The 26,948-nt window shown below is 61.1% G+C and overlaps 1 protein-coding gene across 5 annotated transcripts in view; it reads right to left on the reverse strand.

Moving 5' to 3' along the window:
• GSE1 (Gse1 coiled-coil protein) overlaps window positions 1–26,948 on the reverse strand; it is a 246,305-nt gene that overhangs the window by 92,948 nt on the left and 126,409 nt on the right. For 2 of the 5 annotated variants that reach the window (XM_030298103.1, XM_030298101.1), the window contains exon 1: window positions 5,844–6,884. The exons of the other annotated variants lie outside the window; for them this stretch is intronic. In XM_030298103.1, coding sequence (XP_030153963.1) covers window positions 5,844–5,880 — 37 coding nt within the window. In that variant the 5' untranslated portion in view covers window positions 5,881–6,884. Of the gene's footprint in view, window positions 1–5,843; window positions 6,885–26,948 lie in introns of those variants that run through there. 5 annotated transcript variants of the gene reach the window in all.

Consider the following 26,948-nt stretch of genomic DNA (forward strand, 5'->3'; position numbering starts at 1 on the left):
CTAATGTACTTCCCCCCCCCCCCGGCCCCCGGCCCCCACCCCGTGGCTGCAAAATTTCAGCTGATTGTGTAGCTAGACCACCAAGGAGAGACAATCCCAAATATGGATGAGCGACAGCTTTGCTGACATCCTCAAACATGGGGCTCCGTCACCCTTTGGGAAAGGCTACTTTAGGGGTGATAAAAGCCTGATTTTTTCTTTTTTTTTTTTTTCCTGCAAAGTAGATGATGAGAGGACGTCCCCTTGTAAACAAAGAGGCCCCGTCCACCGACCCGATGTCACCAAAAGTCTAAGGAGAATTACAAGCCTTGTTTTCTTAGCTGCAAATACCAGGGTAGACCAGATGACTGGAGGGGCCCGTCCACACTTGCCCCCGGGGGGGGGGGGTGGTGGGCACGTCATGTCCACATCCAGGGGGAAGTGGGACGAGGGCTATGGAGCACCAGACTCGGAAACGCAGGCTTCATCCTACAGGCTCGGCCTCTGGGAGCTGGGTGGCCCTGGCCAGCTGCCCCTCGAGCCTCCCACTGCCCCCCGCACCCCTGCACCCGAGGAAGAATCACCCTGCCCCAGTCGAGGGCAGGAATCCAGGTATCATAATGACTCTTCGCTCCAGGAGCATAAAAGAAACTTTTCCTGACTCCAAGAGTCAAGGAGATAAGAAGCAGGAGAGTTTCCAACGGGGCTGTATCAGATTCCCACCCATGGAGTAACAACAACACATTTAAGCAAGAAAAAAATCTTAATGAGAACCAAATTGAGCAGGGGGGTGGGAACCAGAGCAGGCCCCTCGGAGAAGGGCTGGGCCACAGCTGGGACAAAAGGCCCCTGGCTTTCCCAGCCGACAGATGGAAATGTGGCAGCCCCTCCCCAGGTCTCAGGGGTATCAGAAGATTAATTAGTGACTGCCTGGAAAGTGCTAGATGGGAGCCGAAATGCTTGTCCCCGCTGAGTTTCTGAGCTGTAAATAAGCAGCTTTCTCAATCACAACCGAAATAGCAATGTTGTCCTTTTATCTGACTCAGATCCCTGTAGGCCCAGCCTGCCCCCAGAGCAGGCCTTGGGTGGTTCCAGAGCCCGCCCCAAAGCCACAGCTCTGCTAACCGCCCAGCAGCTTCCCAGGTCGGGCCAGAAGCCGGGCCTGAGCTCCATCACCCCCTCTCCCAGCTCCGGCCCCCCCCCGGCCCCCAGCAGACACCTGAGGACCGGGGGGGGGGGGGGGGGGGGGGAGGCTGGCGGCCTGCCCTGGCCTCCAGGCCCCTCCAGCCCCCTCCATCGGCCCAGGTGGGCCTGCGCAGAGACCCACACCCAGACTCAGGCTGGGGCTTTCTGGCAGCGGTCTGGGCGCCCAAATCAAATCCAGGCAGCTCCCCGCAGGGGAAGCCCAAGTCCCTTGCAAGCCTGTCAGAGGCTCGGGAGGCTGCTGGGGGCAAGGGAAGTATTCTGAGGGGGACCCAGAGTCTCTGAGAGCGGCCACCAGCAGGCTGTGTGGCTTTGGGCCAAGCCCCAGCCCTCTCTGGGCCTCAGTTTCTTCCCTGGAGTTGGAGTGTCCTTCCCAGCAGTGGACAGTCAATCCCGAGGGGCAGCCTGGGTCACCCAGAGTTCAGCATGAGGCCGGGGTGGGGTTAGCTGACAGCTGGGGAGTCCCCCCACCCCCCGCCCCGCCGTGAACTCCAGGAACAAGATAAGGGGGCCGGCAGGGCGCCATCACCACCACCACCAACGGCCAATTCCCTCCCTCGCTCTCCTTCAACAAATATTTATTAAGCAGGGACTCTGGAGCCAAACTGCCTGCCGTCACAGCCTGGCCGAGCTGCCGACTGTCTGCTTGACCGCAACCTCCCCGTGCCTCAGTGTCCTCAGCCGGCAAGGGGGGGGGGGGGTCACACGAACACCACGTCTGCGACGGAGCGGGCACCGTGCAAGAAGCACCTCCACCACCCGTCCCTCCTTGTGTTTGTTGTTGTCGTTACTGGCCTGGCGCCGAGCTGGGCCTCAAGGAAGCACCCGGTCGCCTCCCGCACGGAGTTCGCAACCTGGTGGAGTTCAGGAAAGGGGGTAGCTGGGCGCACGAGCACACAGAACCGGAAGTGTTCCAAGAAGCATTGGAGACCCCACCCATCCGCCAGTCCCCAGCTCCCTTCCCACGGCTACCAGCCCTGACCTCTGCCAGGGAAGGATGCAGAGGTCAGACACTGTGTCCTGGGGGCCAGGGGTCGGGCCCAAAGACGTGAGTTCAAGTCCCAGTCCAACCACTAAGGAGCCCTGTGAGTTTCTGCAAATAATTCCACCTTACTAATGATAATTCGGAGGGCACCTGGCTGGCTCAGTTGGTGGAGCATGTGACTCTGGATCTCAGAGTCGTGGGTTCCAGCCCTATGTTGGGCCTAGAGCTTACTTAAATAGTAATAATGCGGGGGGGGGGGGGGGCCCCTGGGTGGCTCAGTCCATTAAGCGTCTGACCCTCGAATTCGCTCCTCCGCTCACCTGTGTGCGCGCCCTCTCTCTCTAAAAAATAAACAAGCGTAAAAAAATATGGTAACGATTTCTATTATAGCTATCACTTGCTAAGTGTTAACTTCATCGCAGGCACTGTCCTCAGTGCCCTGTAAAAATTCGCACATTTAATCCCTTATACCAGATGTCAGCAAACTTTCTCTGAAAAGGGCCAGATGATAAATATTTCAGGCCTGACCAGCCTTGTTGCAACTACTCGACATTGCTGTCGTAGCACAAAAGCTGCCTCGGACACTCCGTGCAAGAGGAGGCGTGGACAATAAAACTTTATTTACAAACACAAGCGGTGGGCCACAGATCGCCAGCCCCTGCCTCGCACGGATACGGACTTGGATACACGTCTGCAGCCCATCGCACAAATGGGAAAATCGAGTCCCCGAGAGCTTAAGTCCACCTGCCCGAGGTGGCAGCTCAGAAGGGGCGGAGGCTTGGAACGTACCGCCACCAGCCTCAATCGTGTCGCGCGTCCAACAGAACAGCAGTCTGTGAACTGCCCCCGGGCGGGAGGTGAGGGCCGGAAGGGCAGGTTCTGGGCCCTGAGCTCTGCAGTTGCAGAACAGAACCAGGTCCCAGAAGCTCCAGAGCACTGGTACCAGACCTCTGCTGTAAGGGGTGCCACCAGGCCCCTGTGTCCCGGGGCAGTGGCCAGTTGCACACCCCAGCTCCATCCTGTCTAAGCTGGCCGAATCCCCTAGCTCCTCGGAGCCTCACTTTCCTCACCTGTGAAATGGGCAGGCACCAGCACCCACCTCAGGGGTGGGAGTGAGATTCACAGGGGGGACTGCTGCAAAGCACGCCCGAGGGGGCCTGACAGGCCTCCCTTTGACTATCACCTTGACTACTCTGAGCTGACAGAAGCCCAGAGAAGCGAAGGCATCTCCCCACGATCCTTCCCATTGAGCCCCTATGCTCTGACACCACAATCCTAACGTACAAAAACCCTAGTAGGAGAATTTAAAAAGAGAAAACTTGAGAGACAGAGAGAAAGAGGGGAGAACCGGGTGACAGCCCCCCCCCCCTCCCCCCCGCCCTGCACAGGCCGAGGAGGACTTGAGCCCTGACCTCCCCCGGGGGTCCAGACCTGCCTTCTTCACCCCGCTGCCCCCGAGGGCTTAACACCAGCCAAGACTGATTTTCCTTAATTGCTTCGAATTTCCTAGCCTGACACTTCCTCCTTTTTTTTCAGAGGCTCCAAGAGTAAATAGAAAATCGGTCACCTGATGAAGAAGTATGTTCCAGCAGCCGTCCAATGGCAGGTGAAGTAGGGTGTGGATTACAAACACCTGTGCTTTCAAGACGCCCTGTACTTAAGAAAATTCATTCTTGCCACAAACATGTACTGTGTCTACAAGGCAAGGTGCAGCACTGGGGGGGTGGGGGGGGCTATAGATACAGAGGAAGGAACTGTCCCTGCTTCCCCCCCGGCAGCTCCCCGTGCAAGGGGAGGGGGGGAGGCCAGCTAACTGAAAAGCACCCACAGCAGCAATGCTACAGCCACAGCTTGGGTTCCAGGAGCCCCGATGCATCCATCTCCCCAGCTCGGGGCTTTCTGGTATCTTCCTGTGGGGGGGCGGGGGGGACACGGCTCTGAGCACCGCCCCCGCTCGTCAGCCCCCGGGGTTGGAACAGAACCCTTGTGCAAACCGGGGGTTCCCGGTTCTCATGTGCCTCAGGTCCGCGAAGGGCCGTGTGGACGGAGGGGAAGAGCTGTACTTGCATTGCAGGAAAAAGACCTCAAGAATAAAGCACAGACCCTGAAAACGATTCTTCCTCACACAAGCGGTGGAGACCGTAAGCATGAAACGCAGACCTTGTCAGTTTCTGGGAAGGGCTGGGGCCCTACAATAGCCACAAAGCAGCTCAGAAAGAGTAACTGTACAGATTTCACCCAGAACCCATCAGGCCTTCCTGCTTCTTTTTTTAAAAGTCTGTGGGACACTTGGACGACCTCTTCCCTTGACCTGGTCCAGGGCAGCAAGGGCCAGATCCAGAAGAGCTGGGTCCTGTCCAGGCCATTCCTTCCCCCCCACGCTCCTCCCAGGGACTGCAGGGGTTCTGTGGGAGCCTCGGCCAAAGTGACAGGGGTTCCTGAACGTGCAGTGAAAAAACCCAACACCCAGCCACCTGCACCTTTCCCCAGCAAAACAGTGCAGAAATTACCCTCCGCCGCCAGCCTCTTTCTGCAGAATTTGAGAAGCCCCCACAGGAGCCCAGGAAGTTCCCCTTCTCCCTACAGCACCCCAGTCTCCCCTCCCCCAGATCCACGGTGGCCCCAACTTCCACGGGAACTGTGTGAACTCCCAAAGACGAAACTCTCAAAGCAAAGAAGGGAAAATAAAAACAGCTTGTTCCCAGTACAAGCGGTCACTCGCTGCCATGCCTTCCTGACCTGCACGCCAGGGGCCCAGGGAGGGCAGGCCTAGTCAGTTGCTCCCGACCCCGGGGGCACTGGAAGGGGGTGACAAGGAGGCAGCCCGAGGGCCTAGGGATCACCAAGGCTCCTGCCTCCCTCTCCAGGAACCCCTGGCTTCCCGGCTTCCCCTTAGCCTACATGTAATTATTTTTAAGGTCTCAAAGTCCAAATAAGGTGAACTCAAGAGGGGCTCCCCAAACCTCCTGCTGTCACCCCCTCCCCGCCCCTCCACTCTGGGTTACAAGCACGACTTGCCCCGAAACAGAAAGTTACACGGCAGGCTGCTGTCAGCGCGCAGGAAGGTTAGGGAAACAGGAAGCCACGCCAACCACCCTCCGGAGCTTCCCCGGCCCCCTCCTCCGACCTCGGCAGGAACAAAACCTTCCAGGGAAACCCGGGCAGGAAGGGGGGCGGGGGGCAGGCGCGCCACGCTCGCGCAGAGACGGCGCAAGGGGCCGGCAGGAGGCAGAGGAAAATAAGCCCCAGGCTGGGGGCGGGAGGGGGGCGCTTGCCACCCGATCGGGGAGGCCTGCGGCAAAGTAACTTCACACCCGGTGCCTAATTCACCTTGGAAGGCAGCGCGCCCCGGCCGCTCGCAGCGCCGCCGCGGCGGAGCCGGCTCGGGGCAGACAAAAGGAGCGAGACGCGCAACCCCCGGCGGCGGCGCGGTGGGGGCGGCGGGCCGGGTGGGCGCTCCCCGCCGCACGTAGCGCACACACCGCCGGCTGGACCGCAGCGGGAGCGGCGGGGCCGCGCGCGCCCGCCCGCGGGGGAGGTGGAGGTGGGGGGGGGGCGCTCGGCCGACCCACCGCCCCGACCCAGGCTGTGCGGGTCTGGGGGGGGGGTCGGGAGGGGGGGGGTCCGGGACGCGCCGGCGCCGCGCGGGACCCGGGGAGGCGCACAGCTCGCTTACCTGGTAAGTAATACAGTGGCGGCTTCAATCCAAACATGATTCAAATTAGAATTCCATAGTGGCCAGAGAGGGATGAAGAAGGTAAAAAAAAAAAAAAAAAAAAAAAAAAAAAAAAAAAAAAAAAAAATTTTTTTTTTTTAACCCAGCAGTGAGACAAAAAGGGCCGTCCAAGCCCAGGCGCTCAAAAATGTCCAAAACAATAAAATAAAGACAGAAGAGAGATCCCGAGAGCGACGGAGAAAAATGTCTTTTTCTTCCCTTTTTTCCCCCTCCCTAAGATGATGAAAAGGCTCTCTCTCGGGCCAGCGCCCGGGCAGTTTCGGCCACCTCGGCCCGGGCAGATCCACAATGGGGTGACTGACGACCGAGGACGGGCCGGAGCCTCCACGGCTGCCCGGTGTCTTCGCCGCGTGTGTATTTTCTGCCTTTTGGACTTGAGATGCAAATAAAAAAAGGAGGGGGGCGCACGGCGGAGGGAAGCAGGCGGGAGAGCGGAGAGGAGCGCGAGAAAAATAAAGGGGGGAGGTGAGGGTGATGAAATTGGGGGGTTAAGATCTTCAGGGATTACTCATTTGAAAGAAAAAAAGGAGAGAGGAGAGGGAGAGAGAGAGAGAGAAGCAGCCCCAAGACGTGCGAGTAGCAATCTCTCCTCCATTCAGCCATTTGAATGTCAAGGGCGAGGGTCAAGGGACCTGTTTCCAACAGGGTTTCACGTTCAGAACCAGAAGGAAAAAGGAAGGGGGGGCGGCGGGAGGGGGTATCTCTTGTTGCCAAGGAGAAATCGGCTTTGTTTTCGTTTCCCCTTAGCTACTGGGTGAGGAGGGGCGGGGTGGGGGAAGAGGAGGAGGGGGCGAGCGAGAGAGGGGAGAGGAGAAAATTAATACCCAAACAGCCAAGAAGTACCGAGGGGGAGATTTCTTCTCGTAAATAAAAGAGGCAGCGATTGCAAACAAGTCTCGGGCAGGAGAAAGCAGGCCGAGGAGCCGGCTCCCCTCCCCCTCTCGCCACCAACACCCCCCCCCAAACCTTTTTCTTTCTTTTTTTCTTTTTCTTTCTTTCTTTTTTTTTTTTCTTTTGGTTATCTCCCCGGGCCGGCGTCCCACCACTGACTCAGAGAGCAGGGGTGGGGGAAGGAGGAGAAAGAACTCGCGGGGGCTCGGGCGCCCGGGCAGAAGGAGCAGGAGGAGGAGAGCGGGGAGGCGAGAGCGCACGGCGGTGGAGAGCCCCTCGATCAATTTTCATGCAAGAATCATTATCGGTAAATTGGAAAGCTGGCTGCCTGACAGCAGATTTGTCTCCCCTAATGAAAGCGAAAGGGTAGGGGCGCAGCGGCGGGCGGCTGCAGGCGGCGGCGGCTCCTTCCGTCTCTACGCGGCGTCTTCCAAGAGCTCCATGCTTTGCAGGGCGATAATAATAGTTTCACTTGCGAGCTTCCCCCAGCGCGGCCGCCGAGCCGGGCAGCGGATCCGTGCGGACTAGGATCGGGGCGCCGAGAGCTGAGCTCCCCTCTCCAAACGCGGGGAGGCTGCCGTTGCTGGCAGCGGGGCGCTCCGCTCTGCCCCAAAGCGGGGCCGTTTGCAAACAGTGGGCGGCTGCGGGCGCCGCCGGGCCCCCCTCGGCTGCCCAACTCTGCGCTCTGGCCGCCGGCCCGCCCTCCCCACCCACGGCTGACAGCTGCGGGAGCCGGAGTTCACCCGCCGCCGGGGCCTGGGAGGAGAATCCCCAAACCGTGCCCGGGGAGTGGGGCGGGGTGGGGGGGGGGGGAGCTCTGGCCCGCCTTTTGTGAACCCACGCGGGACTGCGGAAAGGCACACACCGCCCAGCCCGGGTGAGCTCCTAAGGCGGGCGGCTTCTTTCTCTCCTTTTCTCTTCCTCGCACCCCACCCTTAAAAATCCCTGTTGCAAGTGTAATCAAATGCCTGATACCTTCTTCCACACTCTCCCTGCACTGGTGCATTATCAGATCCGGGAAGGCATGCTTCCAGGCAAATAGACCTAATAAATGCTATTACTGGGATTCTGCAAGCCCCGGCTGCACCATAGTAACGAGAGCCCTGGCTAATTTGGTTTAAGAGAACGATCAACTGCACAGAGTGTGTGTGAGTGACTGTGTGGAGTCTGTATCTCTCCTCCCCACGCCGCCTCTCTTTCACACCAGCTCAAGAAGGCCCCATGTGATAATTCCCCAAATCGAAGGGGAAAAAACCCTGCCGCCAAACCACATCCTGTGCGCTCATTGTCCAGCCCAGCGATTTTAAAGAGACAGGATCCCTTTACCCACGCCCCCACACACTCTTTAACGCACGCTGCAAAGCTGCCTCTGGATGTGACCGTTTATTTTCAAGCCCTTTCACCTTCCGAAGGGCCCCTCCGTGGCACAACCAGCCGGAATCGCGGCTGGGTGACACTGAGGGATCACCTTTTGACCCCAAATACAACCATCCAGGTTTGAGGAACAGACCTGAGCCCGCAGGTACGCAGGGCGGGGCTCCGCGGTCACGCCAGGCTTGGGTTCCTGCCAACGCTCTCCAGCCACTGCGTAAATCAGGGGTCCCCAGCGGCAGCCCGGGGGTCCCTTCTAAACGCGGCGGCTTCAGATGACAATTGAACTCCCGGAATATGATACTCTAGAGGAGAGCTCCGGAGGGCAAATTGGAAGAGGTGGGGGCACCAGGCGTTCCTCCTGACCCCTCAATGCCACTCACCTCCCCCCCCACCCCCCTCCCCCCGCCCGGAGGATCTTAAATGGGCTGGGCGGAGCGCACGAAGCCGAGAGAGAGGTGGCGCTCCGCCCCGCCGCCACCAACGGCTGGGTGGGTGCCGCACGCCGGCGGCTGCCTCCTCCGCCCGCTGGGCGGCCGGGGGTGCGAGGAGCATCTTTTAATCCCCTGCTCCCTCCCCCGCCCCTTGCGCCCCGCCCGGCGCCTCTCCCCGCGGGCGGCCGAGCGCGCGCGGTCACCCGGGAGGGCGCCGGGGCTGCTGACCTGGAGGAAACGGGCCGCGCGGGGCCGCCGGCGCCCGCCGCCGACATCTGGCCGCTCCGCCCCGCGCTGACCCCGGAGGTCGCGCCCGGCCCTCGGCGGCGGCGGCCCTTTGTTTCCGGGGCTGCGTGGCGGCGCGCTCGGCGCTCCCCGCACCTCCCCCTGCGCCTGCCGCCGCTGGCGGCCTGGCGAGGGAGACAACGGCCCCGGCGCGGCGGGGTCGGGGTTCAGCACCTGCGCCCCCCCCCCCCCCCGCACCCCGCCCCCGGCTCGGCTCGGCCTGGGCCGGGATCCCAGCTTTCGCCTCCCCTCCATTTATCACCCACTTATCACCGGCACACTTGATAATCTGCGCCCCTCTGGGAGTGGGGGGCACCGGGGCGCGCACGGGAGGGCCCGGCTGAGCGGCCGCCCCCTCCAAGTGCGTCTTAAGCTTGGAAAATCTCTGGTCCTACTTTGGGGATGAAAAAAAATTTTTAACTATTTTTAAAAGACCCTAAACTATCAGTTTCTGTTGTCATTCTTTTATTGGTTTTTAATTCTCCGGGATTACAGGAACAACCTAGTAATTAATACTAAACCTTCCTCTACTGTATATGCTAATGGCAGGAGCCATAAAAATTAATTTGCAAACATGTCATTACACAATAGCTGTACAGGCAATAAACCTGTAATTATGGGCCAATCACAGGCAGGGTACAGAGGGAGGGATGTTCCCCCAATCCGCTGGGTGCCCCCCTTCCCCTGCTAAAATGGGGAAGGTGGTGCCAGAAAGGAGCTTGCCTTCTGAGAGCCACCTGTGGAGAACGCCGCCAGCCCCAGGGGAATGCCAAAGGGGTTTTCGGTCTCCAGCTCCAACTGGCCTGGCTTCTACGCGAGGGCCTCTGGACACAGCCAGTCGGGGGCCCTCCAGGACTGAAACAGGGCGGGGGAATCAAGGCAGAGCCTGGGGGAGGCTCCCCGCCAGCCCGGCTGGTGGGGGGCGAGCCGTAAGAGGGGGGTAGGAGGCCCCACACTGGTGGGCCAGCACCAGCCTCTCCGCTTCCCCGAGGAAGGCACACATCTCTCCCTATAAGCATCTGAATGCCTGCATTGAATTATCTCAAAAGCCCAGGCCAACCCCTAATTGCTTTTGGCCACTCCCCCGGGGAAGAAGGTGAGAGCTGCTGGAGTCTAGTGACACTAAGCCTCCTTTGGCCCCGGGTCTAGGCGGCTCCACGTAGGTTGGTGACATTTCCTGGTGACAGGGACATCTGTACGGGAGGAAAAGGTGAGCGCCACTAGGGGAGGGCGGCTGCACCACAGCTCCTGACCCGAAGCCAAAACAGCTGAAAAATAGAAAGCAAAACCCCCGCTGTGCCAAGCAGCCTGCTTAGCGGGCAGACTGTCCGCTGAATGGCTCGCTTGTTTGCCATAATGTGGCTGAACGATGAGCTGGAAGGATTTTCCCTTTCCCACTGGCCCTTGTGGCTTGGCTGTGGTTTTTGGAACTCCTCACTATGGCCATTGAGTCCCAGGGGAGCCGCCCCGCCTCTGAGGGTGGCGATGGCCTGCCGGTGGGGGGGGGGGAGGGGAGGGGCAAGAAGGGCAGCCAGTCTGGGCCACACCTGGACCAGGTGAGAAGGGCAGAACCTCATGGGGATTCCGTGCAAGGACAGGACATCTCTCTCCACCCCTGTCTTCTCTTAGAGGCCGGTCGTGGCAATGACCCTCCCCCTCTGTATCAGCTCACCTCTGGGGAAAAGGAGGGCATTTCTAGAAAACAGGCAGGAAGGGGGGCAGGCTGAGCTTCCAGGGCCCCTTCTTACCGCTGGGACCACCGCCCGGCAAACTCGCTCCCCACTGCCTCCCTGAGAGCCCCCTGCCCACGCTGTCAGCCAACCAAGGGTCAGAGGGCACGCTGGGCCTTGTCCCGGGCAGGGTGCGAGGAAAAGAAAGCTGCTGCATTTCTCAAGGGGAAAGCAAGCCGGGGGCTGCCGGCTGCTTCCCTGGAAGCCGAGTGGAGCCCCCTGGACACCCACTCTGAAGATGCAGGGCCCCCGCCCGCCCCTCCCCTGCGGCTCCTTCAAAATGGAGGGGGCCCAGACTCCCCCTAGCGGGGCTGCTGTCGCCACGGCGCGGGGACGGAGACAGCCTCCCCGGCCAAGAGCGTCAGCTGAACGCCATAAAAATAGCCTCCCCACACGTGCTGAGGACACCGAGGCTGCAGCCGGGGTCTGGAGAGCACAGCCGGGCGGGGAGGGGGCCGGCTCCCGGGGCCTGCTGCCTTTGTGTCCCCACCGGCACGCCGGTGGCCACCTGGGCCAGGCCCAGAGGCCACCAGGCCACCAGCACACCTGGAGGTGCTCCCCGGGGATCCCAGGAGAGGGAGCAGAGGGAAGGCCGGGAGCGTGGCTCACCTGAAATGCCCCTTTGGGTCTGCCCCCTCCACTTCCCTCTTTAGGATAATCGTGCCAGCTGATGTTTCCTGAGCACTCGGTCTTTGCCAGCTGCTGTGCTAAGCGCTTTTCACAGGGAACTCACTGGATCCTCCTGACAATGCTGTTCAAGGTCACCATTAGGCGTTTCGTTTTCTAGATGAGGCACAGAGAGGTCAAGGACCCCGCCCAAGGACACACAGCCAGTAAATGGTAGAGCTGGGATTTCAACCTGAGCTGGTTCCAGAGTCCAGGTTCCTAACCACCAGCTTCGAGCTGGGCTTGCCAGAGTTCAAGTTGCAGCTGTGTGCCCTCAGGTGGTGACCTCACCCTTTTGAACCTCAGTTTCCTCACCTGGAAGATGGGATGAAATCACTCCCGCATTCCAGGTTATCCAGGTGGATAGCCACCCCGGTGCCTGGCAGCCAGTAAGGGCTCCATAAATACAGCTGTAATTACTCCCGTGTTTTGAAAAATAGCGATAATAACAGCCGTTGATGGGGCCTGAGTACACCCAGGGCTGCGTGCTACGTGCTTGGCTAAGGGTGTTATCTTATCTGGCACCTGCCCCCACCCTGGGAGGCGGACCTACAGTGACCGTCACCCCATTTTGCACATGAGGACACCGAGGCCCCTGGACGTGAAGTCACTCACCCGAAGGGCACACAGGGAGCGGACACACCCACTGGCCCCGTCCGTCCCGCTCTAGTCCTTAGGTGACCGGACGGCGTGCGAATGTTCTAAGTCTCAAGACAGGCAGGTCTGAGAGGTCCGCACAGAAATGGGGGGCGGGGGAGCTCTGTCCAAGCATCCCTCCCGACGACATCGGAAAACCCAGGCCTGGCTTCCATCTTCGTGTGCTGTTCCCGCCTTTCCTCTCCTATTCCCCAGGGGCTACAGTGCACACCCAGGCTGTGCTGTCCCATCTTGGGGGGGGCCAGGCCTCAGGGGGCCTCCTCCAGCTGCCCCCGTGCCGTGGGTTGAACGGCGGTCCCGCCAAAACCCGTGTCCGCCTGGAACCTGCGATTGTGGCCACATTGGGAAAAGGAGTCTGTGTAGATGGAATTAAGTTAAGGACCTTGAGGTGAGGTCATCCTGGATTGTCAGAGTGGGCCCTAAATCTGACAAGTGTCCTTCTAAAAAGACAAGAGAAGATGATGCGGAGAGGCCACGCGAGGACGGAGGCAGAGAAACGAGGGACTCGACCACAGCCAGGGGGACACGTGGTGCCCCGGGAGCTGGAAGAGGCGGGCAGGATCCTCCCCCAGAGCCCTTGGAGGGAGTGTGTTGGGCCTGCTGATACCCTGGTTTCAGATTTCTGGCCTCCGGCACCCGGAGAAAATAAATCTCTGATGTTTTAAGCCACCCGGTCTGTAGTACTTTGTTACAGCAGCCACGGGGAACTAATACATTCTGTCACTTTGCAGAAATGAATGCCCTCCGTGCTGCCAACCCAGGGAGGCCCTGGGTGGCGTCCAGGGCTGGACGCCATGGGCCTCGGGCCAGCGGGGTCAGCCTCTCCTTCAGTTCTGTAGCGAGGGCCTGGGTTAACATGAAGGGGCCAGGACGCCCGCACGGGTGGCGTGGTCAGGTGGCCCGTCCTCCGCGAAGCTGCAGTCAACACCCACTGGGATGGGGAAGCTTCCCAGTGACCTGCCCACCCTCCCGTCTCCTCCCTGGTGACCCACATTTGCTGGCTGGGGTCTGGGCAGCAGCCTGGGCTGTAAGGGATCATCGGGTGTGGCCATCTGCCCGGGGGACGGCCAACCAGCCCTGCCAGATCAGCCTATGAACCGAGGGCTTAGCTGGCCTTCTGCGTCCCAGCCGCCCCGAGAGGCCTGGGGTAACAATAACAAGGAGCCCTAGCGGCCAGCTTTTCACCGAACCTGTTTCTCTCTCTCCTCTTGGGCTCAGACCCAGACGGTGTTTCTTAGCCTCGCATGCACATGTGTGGGGCCAGATGACCGAGTGCTGGCCAAGAGAACGCGGTGGAAGGGAATAACTCACCACTCCCAGGCCTGGCCCCGAGCCACCTCCCGCGGGAGCCTCCGTGTTCTCCTTCTGGGTCTGCCTCCCAGATGTCCGCTCCCAGGACGACCCGGACCCACGTCTAAAACACGCAGCGCCTCCACCAGACCCCCCAAAGGTGGTTAAGAGCAGAGGCCCCTGACGCGGCCTCCGGCCGAATATGCGTCATGGGGGCACCTGGTGGAGAATTACTCCTGTCTAGTTTCCAATGTGAGTCGGAAACCGTTACTTGTAGTGCGATGAGCCGCTGGGACTCAGGGCCTTTGTTAGCTGAACACGTTACCAGTAGGTCCCCTTAACAGGCATCTACTTAATACCCAGCACTGCAGTGGGTACTTTAAGTGCATTATCTATTTCATACCCACAACCAAAGCAAGCCTATCAGGATCCCCATTTTTCCGATAAGAACACGGAGGTCCAGAGGAATAAAGTCGGCTTGCCCAAGGTCACACTGCCGGTAAGAGGAAAAGCTTGCCTCCAAGCCCCAGACCCTGCGTTTTAAGCTGCTCTCTGTGGTGTTCCCCTCGGGTAAGAGCCGGGAAAGAGGCTGGAGCTCAGACGCCCTTTTTAACGAAAAGCAACACAAACGACAAAGCCAAAGGGCAAGTCCATCGCACGGCCGCGGTCAACGCGCAGAACCGGGCATCCGGCCTCCAGTGCGGGCCCGCTGCTGGAGCGGACTGCCGGCGAGATCCGTGTTCGGGGACCTCCCTGAGACAGCGGTGGGGCAAGCCTCGGGCAGCGACATGGATGGCCACGGCCAAGGGGCTCGCTTCTTGTGGCTGCGTGGAGGCCGGAGAAATCGGACGGAGACGGTGTTGGGGACCGCCGGGGCCGCACGCGGCACATCCCCGAAAAGCACCCCCTGCCCTTCCCAGCCTGTCCTCACACGCCTCCCAGGGACAAAGGCCGGCCACTTCTGGAGGCGGTCCATTCATAATCCGCGACAGCTCTTGTCAGCGTTCTGTTTCCTGTGGAGCCAACAGAGCAGTGCCGAGGGAGGTCTCCGGGGGGAGGGAACATACTGGCGTGAGCGTGCCTCCCGCAAACCCCCACAGGCACCTTCTGTGGACGCGGCGACAGCCCGCGTGGGGCCTGCCTCCTCGGATTCGGCCCCGGCCACTGTCCTGATCTGCTGCCCCGGGGCCAAGCCGACGACGCTTTCTTCTCCCTCCCGGAGCCTGTGCACCAGGGACCAGGCGGAAGCCGGTTCAAGGCAAAAAAGGCATTTGTGAGCAGCCCTCCCTGCTGCCTGCTGCTGGGGACTGCTGGGGAAGGAGTGACAGGGGAGGGGGGGCATAATTACCCGCCTGTGGATGACACGCACATCTCCCTGTCTCCCCCTGGGCCTAACTGCTTTGGGTCTCTGTAGCCCTCTGGCCGACAAGATGCGAGTCTTAAAAGGTGGCTGGGCACTGGCTTGCAGCACGATGGGGTCCGAGGGGGGCTCCCCGGGGCCCTTGCATCCTCCTCTAGCTTCACCTCGTGACAAAATCCTGGCTCAGCCCTGCCACGTCCTGCCTTAGCATCTGCCTGGCCCACCCTGTCCCCGCTGTCCCCCACGGCCTGACCGTCCATCCACCCTCCGGTGGGTCCCGCCTGAACCCACGGGATGTCCCCAGCTCAAGACATCCTCCTGGAGACTAGCTCCTGGGCCAGGCACGGATGTGGCCCAGGGCTCCCTCCCTCGGCACACTGACATTTAAGGCTGGAGGGTTCTTTTTTTTTTTTTAATGTTTATTTATTTTTGAGAGAGAGAGAGAGAGCAAGCAAGCAGGGGGAGGGGCTGAGAGAGAGGGAGACACAGAATCTGAAGCACTGAGCCGTCAGCACAGAGCCCGACGCGGGGCTCGAACGCAAGAACCGTGGGATCATGACCTGAGCGGAAATCAAGAGTCAGACGCTTAACAGACTGAGCCCCCCCAGGCGCCCCGGGGCCAGAGAACTCTTTGCTGCGGGCGGCCCTGTGCACTGTGGGATGTTTAACAGCATCCCTGGCCTCTACCCACTGGATGCCAGGGGCACACTCCCATCGCGACAAGGAAAATCTCTCCAGACATGGCCAAATTTCCCCCGGGGGATGGGCGAAGGCACAAACTCACCCCAGCTGAGAGCCATCAATGCAGCCTAAGGGACCCCACCAGTATGCTGCGGGACCAGAGTTTCAGACCCCGTTCTGCCATCGGCCTCGGACAAAAAAACGCTCTCTCTCGGCCCCGAGTTGACCACATAAAAAATCAGAGGGGCTGAATGGGGCCTTCCAGCTGTCCCAGATTCTCCGATGCTGCTTAGAATCAATGGCTCCAAAGTGGGGGCAAGCTTGTGTCTCAGTTAACAGGGCCAGGAAGGAAGGAACGCAATGATGTGAAGGTGCTCATACGGCCAAAGGGGGGTGAAGGCCGCCAACAGGTTATGTGGGCTACCCTGGTGCCTTGGGCCTCTCAGTCATTCTCCTTTATCTCCACAGACCTCCTTCTCTCCAACCTAAGCAAAACCTGCTACGAAGAACAAAGTATATGCTATCAGTCATGGACACTCTAGTGTGATCTAGCCCCACCTCTCCTGTCTTCACGGAACCATGCTGTGGGCCCGGTTGGAGCATCTCGTGACTCACTGGAGCAGCTCTAGGATGTATTTGGGAAAGGCAGGACAAAAGAGCTATTCTGCCCACTTGGGCCAAAACGGTGGTTTCAATTTCGTAACATCATGTGATGAGGTGAACTTCCGGGTGCCCTGTGCTACCGTCCGTCTCAACAGCTGCCACGGAGGGGAGGGGACAGTCTCAGTCAAGGGCTGGGGCTGGGAGGAGTTACGTGGCCCAGGGGAATCGCCGTCAAGGGGTGGGTCCAGCAGGGCCCCCAGCAACTCAGGCCCTGAGTGGCTGGGTCCCCTGGGCCTCGTGACCCTAAGTCTCCTGGCGGCACCTGGGAAGCCCCAGCTCGTCTGGAGCTGCGGGGTGCCCCAAGACCGGAACGTTCTCAGTGGGCGACCACAGCCCTGACCCATGTGTCCCAAAGGCAGGATTTCCGGTTGTTCCTGGGGGCGGATCATCCCCGAATCAGCGCTGCTTCGGCTTTTAATCGGGAGTTGGACGGCTGTTCCTGAGGCGGAGGGGAGAGTGCACCTGTTTACTTCTGCAGAGTGGGAGGCACGCGGGCATGGGGGGGGTGGGGGGGGATCTGGGTCCCGGCACAGCTCAGCCCCCGTCACAGGTGCAGCGTGGCTCTGGCCTTCTCTGGCCTTCAGTCTCCTCCTCGGTAGGACGCTCGGACTAAATGATCCCCCAGGCCTTCCAGCTCCGGGAGCCCATGATTAATAAAACTCAGACACACCATCTGCTCACTCTGACATTTAAGAAACAGAACGGCTTTCCAAAGAGAAAGCTGCCCGGTGCAAGTCGCTTCTCCTCCCTCGCCTGCCGATCGAGGGTGGGTTCGCACCCTCCCCACGTCCCAGCCCTGACTGGGTGGGGGGGGGGGTTGGGAGCCGACTTGCGCACGGCGCTGTCTCCCCCACTCCACCCCAAAGGTCAAAACGGGGGAGCTCGCGGACGGCAGAGGCCCTGCCCTGCTACAACTCTGAACCGACCCCCTTCTGGGACGCGCACCCTTTGAAACGCCTTCTCCGGCCCGAGAGCCAAACGTGCCTCCTGCCAACGGGTCCCCGGACTGCACGACTGTTAGCGCTGGCCGCCTCACCTTCCCCACCGGTGCGGCTGTCCTCCGTGCTGGGGAGTGAGAGCCCCTGCCCCCTTCACAGGTGGGGAGACCGAGCCTGAGAAGGGAGGGGTCGGGCCCAAGGTCACGCGGATGACAAGCAGCAAGGTGGGGGGGGGGTGTCACCCTTATCCAGAGTGATAGAGAAACAAGGTCTCAGCCCCACTCTGCGGCCACACCGGGATAGATACCCTCCGGGCCACCCCGGTGGCTCTGCCGTGGCATAGGACGGCGGGGGGGGGGGGGGGGGCATCGGGGCAGGTGAGACCCTCCCCTGCCAGCCAAACTCCGGAAGTGCTTGTAACTCAGCCCCGGAGCTGAGCAGGGTCAGACCCGGGGCCCACACGGGTCTGCCCTCTGCAGCATCGGGCCAAGTGCCCAGGTTCTGCCCCTGGCGGGGCCCCACAGAGAAGAGCCCTGCGGAGGCCCCTGGCCTGGGATCTAGCATTCCTTGTGGGCTGAATCTCAGCAGACCCCCATCCAAGCTGGCCTTTTGCTGCACTCGGCCCTCGTGGGGGGGCCCAGCCGGTCTGCACACCCTTTCCCTGCCGCTCTCCTCCTCCTCCAGGAAGGGCTCCCAGACCACTCTGGACGCGGTGGCTGCCACTCCCTCTCACCCTCTATGCTGGGCACAGCCCTGGTCGTTCCTCCGGCGCTCTGTCCCCACCCCCCACCCCCACCGCCACCCTGAACTGGGAGAAGCAGCAGCCTGGACTTCCTGTTTTCTCGTAGTCACGACCCATCAAATCAACCCCAAAAGCTGGACAAAAATAGCCCCCCTCCCCCCACCCCGTTTCTTCAAAGCACCAAACCGCTGACAAGACTGTAAGGAGTCGCCAGGCCAAAAGGGACAGGGACGTCAGAGCCCCGGAGCCGACTCGCCACAGAGGCCACGCCGGCCCTGAGCGCATCCGCAGACCCGGCAAGTTCTGAACTTCCGTTTTTATGGCCTTAAGGGTCGAGGGGGACAGAGAGCAAAGCCGGAGCAGACCCTGCCGGTAACGAGGCAGGACCCCAGAGGGCCACCCCGCTCAGGGTAAGAGGGAGGGGGGAGCCGGCCAGGCCTCGTGCGGAAGCCCCTAGCGTCGCCCTGGGCTCGTCCAGCCCTGGCCTGGGCGGAGGCGCTTCTAGAGCAACAGCGTTCCGGAAACAAACACAAGACCCCCTGAAGGAAGACACCTTCATCTCAAGCTTCAAATTACACCCACTTTTTTTTTTTTTTTTTGCAAATACAACGGGCACAGGCACACGAGAGATCCACGCCTCCTGGCCGAGCGTCAGCAGCACGAACAGGCGAAACAAGCAGGCCCGCCGTGACTCCAGAGGCCGGCACAAACCTGTCGCTCCGACAGAGAAGCGAAAGGCGAGCCCGACGGGACCTGCGGGTGACGAGACCGTCACAGGACGGGCGCTGCGGCCTAACGCCGCCCCAGAACGCGGGCTCCCCGAGGGCCCTGCCGGTCCCCTCCGCCTCCTCCGGAACCACGGCCGGCTCGCGTGGCAGCTCCGTGGCTGTCGGGGGGACGCGCGACACACACACACGCGGGACCTGAGACCGTCGGGGGTGAAGGCACAGCGGGGTCTGCCGCAGGCGAGACTGGTGACTCACACCGCCCCGCGAGCAGGCGGGCGACAGGGCGTCGTCAACCCCCCATTTCCCTTCGGTGTGACATTTCCGCGTGTGAAGGCAGGTGCTCGCGGAAGAACCAGCCACCGAGCAGCCTCCACGGTGGGGGGAGGGAAAAAAAAAAAAAAAAAACGGCCCCGAGGGTGTAATGACCGGCTTCGAGACGCCGAGTCCCTGAGGCTCGGCCCAGCACCTCCTACCGCTATAATTCCGAGTTCTCCGCTCTTGATTACGACTCGCGGCCTTGGCTCCCGGAGCATCTAGCGGGGACTCTTTCTGTGGGGGCAATTTCGGTGGCTGCAATTAGCCGAACAGGAATCTTTTGTCCCCGCTGAAGCACTCAATTGCAGGTGTAATTAGGTCCCCTCACCCCTGAAATCTGCAGAGAGCTGCCCGCCTTGACTAACTGCACCCACAATTAAGTGCTTACGGGCATGTGGCTGCAGCCGGCAAACATGTGCACGCGGCTAATCGCGGGGGCACCGAGCAGCCTTTCAAAAATAGACACTGTGTTGGAGAAATCCAGCCTTCTTGCATTTGTTGTTCAAACGGCTCTGTCCAGCTGGGAATAATGAGGAAAGACAAACACGCCAATTAGGCGAGGTCCATACATAAATAAACTGCACAGCTCCTTAATTAAGCCACTTACGGGAGTGGGCAAGGCCGCGAGGAGAAGGGGGAAGGAGAGCGGTGGCCCCCGTGGGCACCAGGGGGCGACGGAGACGCCAGCGGACAGGCCCGGACCCCTCGGCCAAGGGGTGTGGCGGTGGGGGCTGGCGGAGGACAGGTCGGCAAGAGGGAGGCTGGGGGAGGGAGGGCAGAGGGGTCCCGAGTGGTGTGTCCAGAGGGCGGGGTGCCAGAGGAACCTGCCCCCCCCCCTTTCCCACAAGCCGGCACTGCCTGGCATCTGACCTCCTCCCGGAGAACCAACGTCACATCTGCTCTTCCCTCCCGCAGCCCCGCCTCCCCCCGGGGCCTCAGAAGGGTGGCCGAGCCCCAGATCGAACCCCCTGCCTGCCTCCCGGGTCGGCTCCCTCCGACGCCTTGAGCTGAGACCCCAGGCCCTCGCCAAGCCTCCCCCGCCCCCGCGAGCGGGACCCACGCGACGTCACACGCGGTTGAAAAACAAAGGACACCGCGGCCTGGATGCAGCCACCACACGCCAGGAGGTGCGTGGCTGCTGGTGGCGGCGGCTACCTCTGCCCACCTCCCTGCCACATCCACTTTCCGAACTCCCTGCCACGTTGCTGTATTGTTTCTAAACAATAAAACCAAGCAGATTATACTCCGCTGTAATCAGACAGGGAGAAAAGCTTCCCGCGCCCCCAAGTAGAGCCACTGAAAGCCATTTGCCTTTTGCAGAGCGCAGCAGTCCCGGCTGGAAGCAAAGGGCAAAGGCAATATTTAGATAATTAAAAACCCATTGCTGATGGGGCCAGCCGGTGGCCACAGGTGGCTTTGGGGTAGAGCAGCAATGGCTCGGAATGGCCTCCGTGCCTTCTCTCCTCCCCTTCCAGCCGCAATCGAAGCAGGCGGACAGGTGACCCCTGAGAGCCTCTGGTTGCACGGTCCCTGTAAGACGTGGCCCTGGCCTTGCCCTTCTGCCTCACCTCTACTCTAGCCGCACCAGCCTCCCCGCCCCAACCCGGCTCTTCCCGCCTCAGGGCCTCTGCACAGGCTGTGCCCTCTGCCTGGGACTCTCTTCCTCCAGCTACCCACAAGGCTCTCTCCATCCCTCCCCTCCCTTCAGGTCTGCTCCCAGACTCCCCCTCCCCGCCGTTGCCCCACCCCCTCACCCCACTGTGGGGTTTCTGATGCACTTTATCCCTGCATTTACACCTGACAGATGTGTGCTCCTGTCTTTCTCTTTGGGACTTCGCTAGGCTTCGTCACCACCGGGTCAGCAGTACCGAGCCAGCTGTCTGGCACACGGTGGGGGCTCGGTACTGACTAAGCGAATGAACGAATGATACCCAGGCTGGACACGAAAGCAGCCCGGGGCAGCTGCCTCTGAACAGGGACCGGGCCATAACCTGGACTGGGAACGTGGTTCCGGAAGCTTCCGAGGAGTGCGGGTCCCTGCTCCATGGGAGCCGGGTCTGGAAGGCCTCCAGGGTGGCGGCCTGCCCAAGCGCTCAGGCCCCAGGCAGCCCCGGGCAGCAAGGGTGACCCCAAGCGGGTCCGGCTCTGCAGCTCGAGTCCCCTCCTTCGGCCCTCGAATTTTTAAAGCTTTTCTCGGCGCCAAGAATCACTGAGCTCCTGGGAGCACAGCCTCGCTCCTCTGTCTCACCCTCTTCCTGCCCCCCTGCCCGAGCAGACGCCTGTGAAAATCACAATCAAGATCAGCCAAACCTCGATTATCTGCTGTCACGGGGACGGCGGACCGCGGAGGCGCACAGATGACCCAAAGCCCCAGTTTGGGGCCCCGTGACCCTGTCTGGGGCTGCTGATGAGCCACCAAAGGAGTGGGCTTCACCTCATCCCCCCCCCCCCCCGCCCCCCTCCCTGGGGACTTCCAGGATGGGTGCCAGGCCCCACCCGTCGGGCGCGATGCCTCAGGCCTTTTCACCTCCCCCTTCTCCAACTCCCTGCAGGGCGTCCCACACACGACGTGATCTGTCCCTCATCCCTCCTCCATCCCTCGCTGCCAGCTCGGGACCATGCCGGGGCTTGAGTTTCTGGAACCTTCCCTGTTGTGACCCATGAGCATCCTCGATAGTGACTGTCCCCGGGCTACACGGTGGCCAAGGCTAGGCCTGCTTCCCCAGCCACTTCGGGGCTGTGTTGGCCGCTGCCTCCTCGGTGCAGGGAGACAGGTGAGGGAGCCGTTCCTGCCCAGGCAGCCCCCCGGGGGTAGGAGCCCAGGGACGAACAGGCTGTGTTCAAACCCACCGCCACCTGCCACCCGGGACCTCTCTGGACCTCAGATTCCTCCCAGCTCCGAGCATGGACGAAGGACCTACCACCTGGAGAGCGGAGAACATTCCGGGCCCCCCGGGGGGCTCGTACTTTCCGCCATCCACGAGGTATGGCTAACATCCCCGTGTCTCAGACACTTGGGTCCCTGCCCAAGGTCGACAGGGGGAGGGGGGTCGCGGAGGCAGACATTCGGCGAGGGGCACACACCCTGGAGACCCTCCCGCCTGGGAGCTCGGGTGGTGGCCCTGGCTTCAGGAGGGGCCCGGCCGCTTCCACGCCACCCGTAACGACCCGGAGCGGCCCCACTACTCCTTTTCCGAAGAAGCCCAGATCCAAACCTGTACATCACCCCACTTCCCTAGAGGAAACAAGCCAGTGAGCCCCACAGAGAACGCAGAACTTCCTGGCCTTCAGCCAAACCCACAGAAGCTTGGCTGCTGACCCGGCCCATCCTAATCCTCAAGCAGTTCCTGGCCCTCCCTCCTTGGGACACTTCTCCCTTAGATGTCCTCGCCGCGTCTCGCCCCCACCCCCCCTTCATGGCCCCGGGGTCTGCACTGTCACAATCCCCTCTTGCAGCCACTGTCCCCACGGCCCAGCCCTTACGGGGCGTCTCCCATTTGGCAAGCCCAGAGCCCGGGCCCCCCCAGCCTGTATACAGCAGCCGCCCCATGAATGCGCATCAGAAGGCCCAAGGAAGCAGGGGCAGGGCTGGGCCCGGAGGCCCACGTCCGAGGGACTTTGGAAAGCGGATCCCCCAGGCCCCGTGGCGGCGACACAGGCAAAGTGGGGGAAGGGGGTGAACAAATGGTCCCCGAGGGGCCCGGGCTCAGGGCGGGTTGGTTTGGCCTCTTGGCCCTGCCAGCGGGGACTGGGGTCTCGGCCACATGCAGCTCCAGATTAGCAAAGGGCTCACTCACTTCTGCTTTCGGGGTGTCATCCCAAACCACCAGGCAGCCTTCCTCTTATCAGCAAACTGTCACGCCCAGAGGGCTGTGGGTGGCTTTGTTTTTTATTCTTCCCTCCAGGGAGCCCTGATAAGGAGGCCGACCTTTACCCTCCACGGCTTCCCCTTGGTGGCCTGGAAAAGCAACCCCCCCCCCCCCGCCCCCCAACCTAAGCAGAGATGGGCCTGGGGCTTCCAGAGGAGAAGTCCACTAACCCCACCCTCAGTCCCGGCCTGGGGAGAAGGAAGCCCCCAGGGCGGGGGTTCCCCAGGTGGCCTTGCTGGGGTCCCAGCCCGTAGGTGGCCCCCTCACGTGGCCTCTGAGGTCTCAACGGCAGGCCGCATCTCCCTTCTGTTTCCAGAACCATCCAGCACCCAGGAGAAGCTGGTCCGGCTGGCTGCTGGGAGGGGAGGGCCACGCACACCTCAGGAGCCGCGCACGTCTGACTCCTCACCCCCAGAACAGCCCCGAGCGTCTGTCCGTCGGTAAAAGGACGGCCGAGCACCACGCGGAATCCCACAGAGAAACATCGCTCGGCAACGAAGAGAACAAACACGGACACACGTGGCCACCTGGACAAACATCAGGACGGAAGGTCGCGCAAAGGCAGCCAGACACACAAGGGCAGGTGGCTCCGTGAGGCTCCGGGGCGGGCGCGCCTCCCCTAGGAAACGCCCAGAAGCACGGAGAGAGAGCAGGCCTGGAACAGGCCGCCAGCACCGGCCACGGTGGCCGAGACGTGGAAACCACCCAGGCGAGCGTCGCGGAGGCACGGGCTCACAGCCCACGCCACGCACACACAGCCGTCAGGGAAGGAAACCCCGACGCGCGCTGCGACACGCACGGTCCCCGGGGACGTTATGCTCCGCCCGCGAAGCCCGTCACAGACCGCAGACGGGCAGGTCCTGAAGGATGCCACCCCCGGAGTCCCCGCACTGGTCGGATTCCGACTCGCGGGCACAGGGCAGCCGGGCCAGGGCCGGGGAGCCGATGGGGACAGAGTTCGGGTTTGGGATGACGGAAAAGGCCTGGAGGCGGGCAGTGGGGAGGGTCACGTGACAGTGAAAACGTGCTTCACGCTGCTGAACTGACTGCGTAAAACCAGACGAGACGCTACGTTTTGTTTCAGCTGTTTTGCCATGAAGTCAAAAGGAGGAGAGACCCTAGCCTGGAGTCAAGGAAGGTCATCAGTGGCCACCTGGCTGGGGTGGAGAGAGACTGGGTAGGTGCACCTGGGAAGGAACCTTCTGGAGGGAGGGCCACGTGCTGCACGAGGACCGGGGCGGCGGGAGCACAGACAGATGCCTGTGTCAGAGGCCAATGAACATAACTCTCGAGATGCCTGTAGTTTACCGGGCGCAAACCGTATCCGATAAAGTTGATTCTGAAAGTAAGAACAAAACAAACTTTGAACTCTCGTGTCCCGGTACATGCGTCCATTCGCTTCCCGGTTATTTCTAGGTTGCGCACGTTAACCATCTCTCCGTTATAAAACCCATGCAAAAAGAGTATCTAAGAGATCAGACACACAGAGTTCGAGCATATTCTTCCCGTGTCAGAGGGCTGCTGTGTGTCCCCTGCTTTGGAAGACGGGGGTCAAGGCCGTCTGTGCGAGGGCCGGTTCAGGGGCACAAGGGTAATGCCGTGGGGACAATCTCCAGCCCCTGAAGTCTGCTGACAATAACCACGAACCCCGAGGCCCCGGGCACATGACTCGCAGGTGAGACCAGTCTTGGGCCACACGCAGCCCCCCCTCTCTGTCACACACGTGTGAGAACAGACGTGACCCCCCCACCCCCACAAATACCCACGGGGGCAGGTGCGGCAGAATCCTGCCGGAACCTGGGAGTCCACAGTCCCAGACCAGAGGGGTAGACCCGTCCTACCCCCCACCCCCCCCTCAGCCTCTGCCCAGGGTCACAGCTGGAAACAAAGCTGGGGAGGCGGGGGAGGGGGGGCAGCGGGAGCCCAGCTTCTAACAGTGAGGGTGGCACAGTGGTTATTGCTGAGGGGTCTGGAGCAGGAGTGCCCAGGTACAAAGCTCACTCTTCCATTGTTTAGCTGTGTGGCCTTGGGCACATTCCTCCCTGCCTCAGTTTCCCCACGTGTGGGGTGGGGATGATGACACTCCCTGTGGGGGTAGCTGCAAGAAGGGACAGCTAATGTACGAGGCACTCTCCACTCACTGTCATCCTTTCGGGACACCCTTCCGGCCTCTGCAACCGCCCCCCCCCCCACCCCAGCTCCTCCCCAGGCTCCATGGGGGGAGGGACAGAGTCTGCCAATCTCCCTGCAGCCCAAGTCCAAGTTCATCTGCACGGGCGGGTCTGTGTTTATCCTTAAGTCGTCCTTTTCCTGCCCTGGGCCTAGCACCTGGCCCCTCCCTGGCCCATTGTCTCAGGACCCAGGGCCATCCGGTCCATCCTGGCGGGGGGACAAGGGAGCCCCCCACCGCCACTTCCTTACAACAGCTCAGACTCCAAGTCCCTGGCCCAGCCCTTGGCCAAATAAACACCAGTGCACGCGAAAGACATCCCGGCAAAGGCTGTGAGGGGCAGTGACAGGGTGGGAGGGCCAGGCGGGGACACAGCTCCCAGGGTATTCTGCTTAGGACGCCACGGGCGCTGTCCCCATGTTCAGGGGCGCCCCCACCCCGCCAGCCCTCGGGTCCTGGGGAGCTGGGGCCCATCCAGGATGGACCTTTTAGCAGAGGACCTCTCTCTCTCCTGCCCAAACCCACGCAAAGGCCTCTGCGGCCCCCCTTCTCCGACTGGCTGGCATCAGCTGTGCTCACGTGCGCATGACAGAGCTGTCTGTTTGAAGTAAGGGCCACCCACTGCCCCAGGTCAGGAGGTGGCAGGGGACGGAAGCCATTGCTGAAGCATCAGCTCCCCAGCAACAGCCCCTGGACAACCCACCCCCGCACGGAGGCAGCGAACGGTGCACCCGACGCTCTCCGCCCCAGGACGGGGGACAACGGAGGACCGCTCCCCGGCACCTCTAAGGGGCCCCCCGCAAGGCTGAGCTCCCGATGCCCGCACGGGCTCAGTGATGCCTCCGCACCAGCTTCTTCCCTTTCTTATTTGCTGTCCTCACTGCTGCGTCTCCGGGGATCACCTCCCAAATAAAAGTCTCGAAACCCAGCCAGGGGCAAACGTGTACCGATGCGTAGGTGACAAACCCAACAGGGCCCAGGGATGGATGGCTCATGCCTTGCAGGCAGCGGGGTGACGGAGAAGCAAGAAAAGTGCCCTATGGTGGGGGTGGGGTGGGGAACTGGGGTCTCAGCCCTGGGACAGAGGAAAATAATCATCATCGCGTGGACCCCGTGGCTTCTTCCCCCGCCTCCGACGGGTTTGGATGAGACCCCGCTATCTCCAAAGGAATGGCCGTGGTGGTGGCTGTAATTGTTTCCTCCGCGTTCGATCCATTAACGGGAACTCAGATCCACTGGCTGGTTACTCACAGAGGCTGCAGGTAGCAATTTTCCATTTGTGTTTCAAATTTTAATGAACGTGCCTGTCCCCTGGGCCAGCAGCGTGGGGCTGTAATCCTGACGGAGCTGGTCGCAGGCGCACCACCCAAGGCTGGGGCCCCAGAGGGATTTCTAAGAGGGCTTGATTTCTCCGGGGAAGAGCTCCAACGAAAAATGGTCCTCGCTCCAGCCTCCCCGGCCCCCCCCCCACCCCTCCCAGCTGGCTCGGTGTCGAGCAGGCTGCAAATCGTAAGATGATTATTTCTTTCCGACATCCCCAAAGTATCCTATATCCCAAGATGGAGAGTAAAGTTCAGCTCTGATAAGATTGCATCACCGGGGAGGAGATACATTCTCACCCCTGCTCCCTCTGCCTCCGGCTAACATAATTCCTTTCTGATCTTACCCAGGGCATCCAGTCAGGCTGGGAGGCAAACGGGATAATCCATTTTAGAGAGATTGATCAATATCGTTAGGAGCCTTTTAAATGGTTCCACAGGCTTCGAGGAGCCAAGGCAGACGGCTGCGCTGGAAACTGGGGGGCCAGGGGTGACAGGAGGGCAGGCACAACTCGCAGAGATTTCCTGACAAGCCTCTCATTTCCTACCAAACTTGAAGGGCTGGTTCCAATCGGGGCGGAGAGGCCAGACACATGTGGGCAGGTTGTACACTGCACAAGAGGCTGGGCCAAGGGGGCCAGCAGGGTGAAGTCTAGGGGATCCTGCATTGCTGAGACGGGTGTCTGGAGCAAACAGAAGGACACGTGCCCCTTCCGGGCACAAGCGGGGGCAGCTCCCGCCAACAGGTGCCGAGCGGGAACGCAGACCCAGCGTAAATAGAGATTTCGGCTTGCTAAAAAGAAAAAATCTCCTGTTTTTTTAAGTGTTGGCAATACGTTTTAAAAAATAAGCAAGACGCTGTGTGGGAACCAAGTCAAGCAGAGCTGCAGGCCAGATACTGAGGCCTCCAGGACCTTCCACCAGCCCCAACCAGCA

The sequence above is a fragment of the Lynx canadensis genome, chromosome E2 (assembly GCF_007474595.2).
Source record: "Lynx canadensis isolate LIC74 chromosome E2, mLynCan4.pri.v2, whole genome shotgun sequence".
Taxonomy (NCBI): domain Eukaryota; kingdom Metazoa; phylum Chordata; class Mammalia; order Carnivora; family Felidae; genus Lynx; species Lynx canadensis.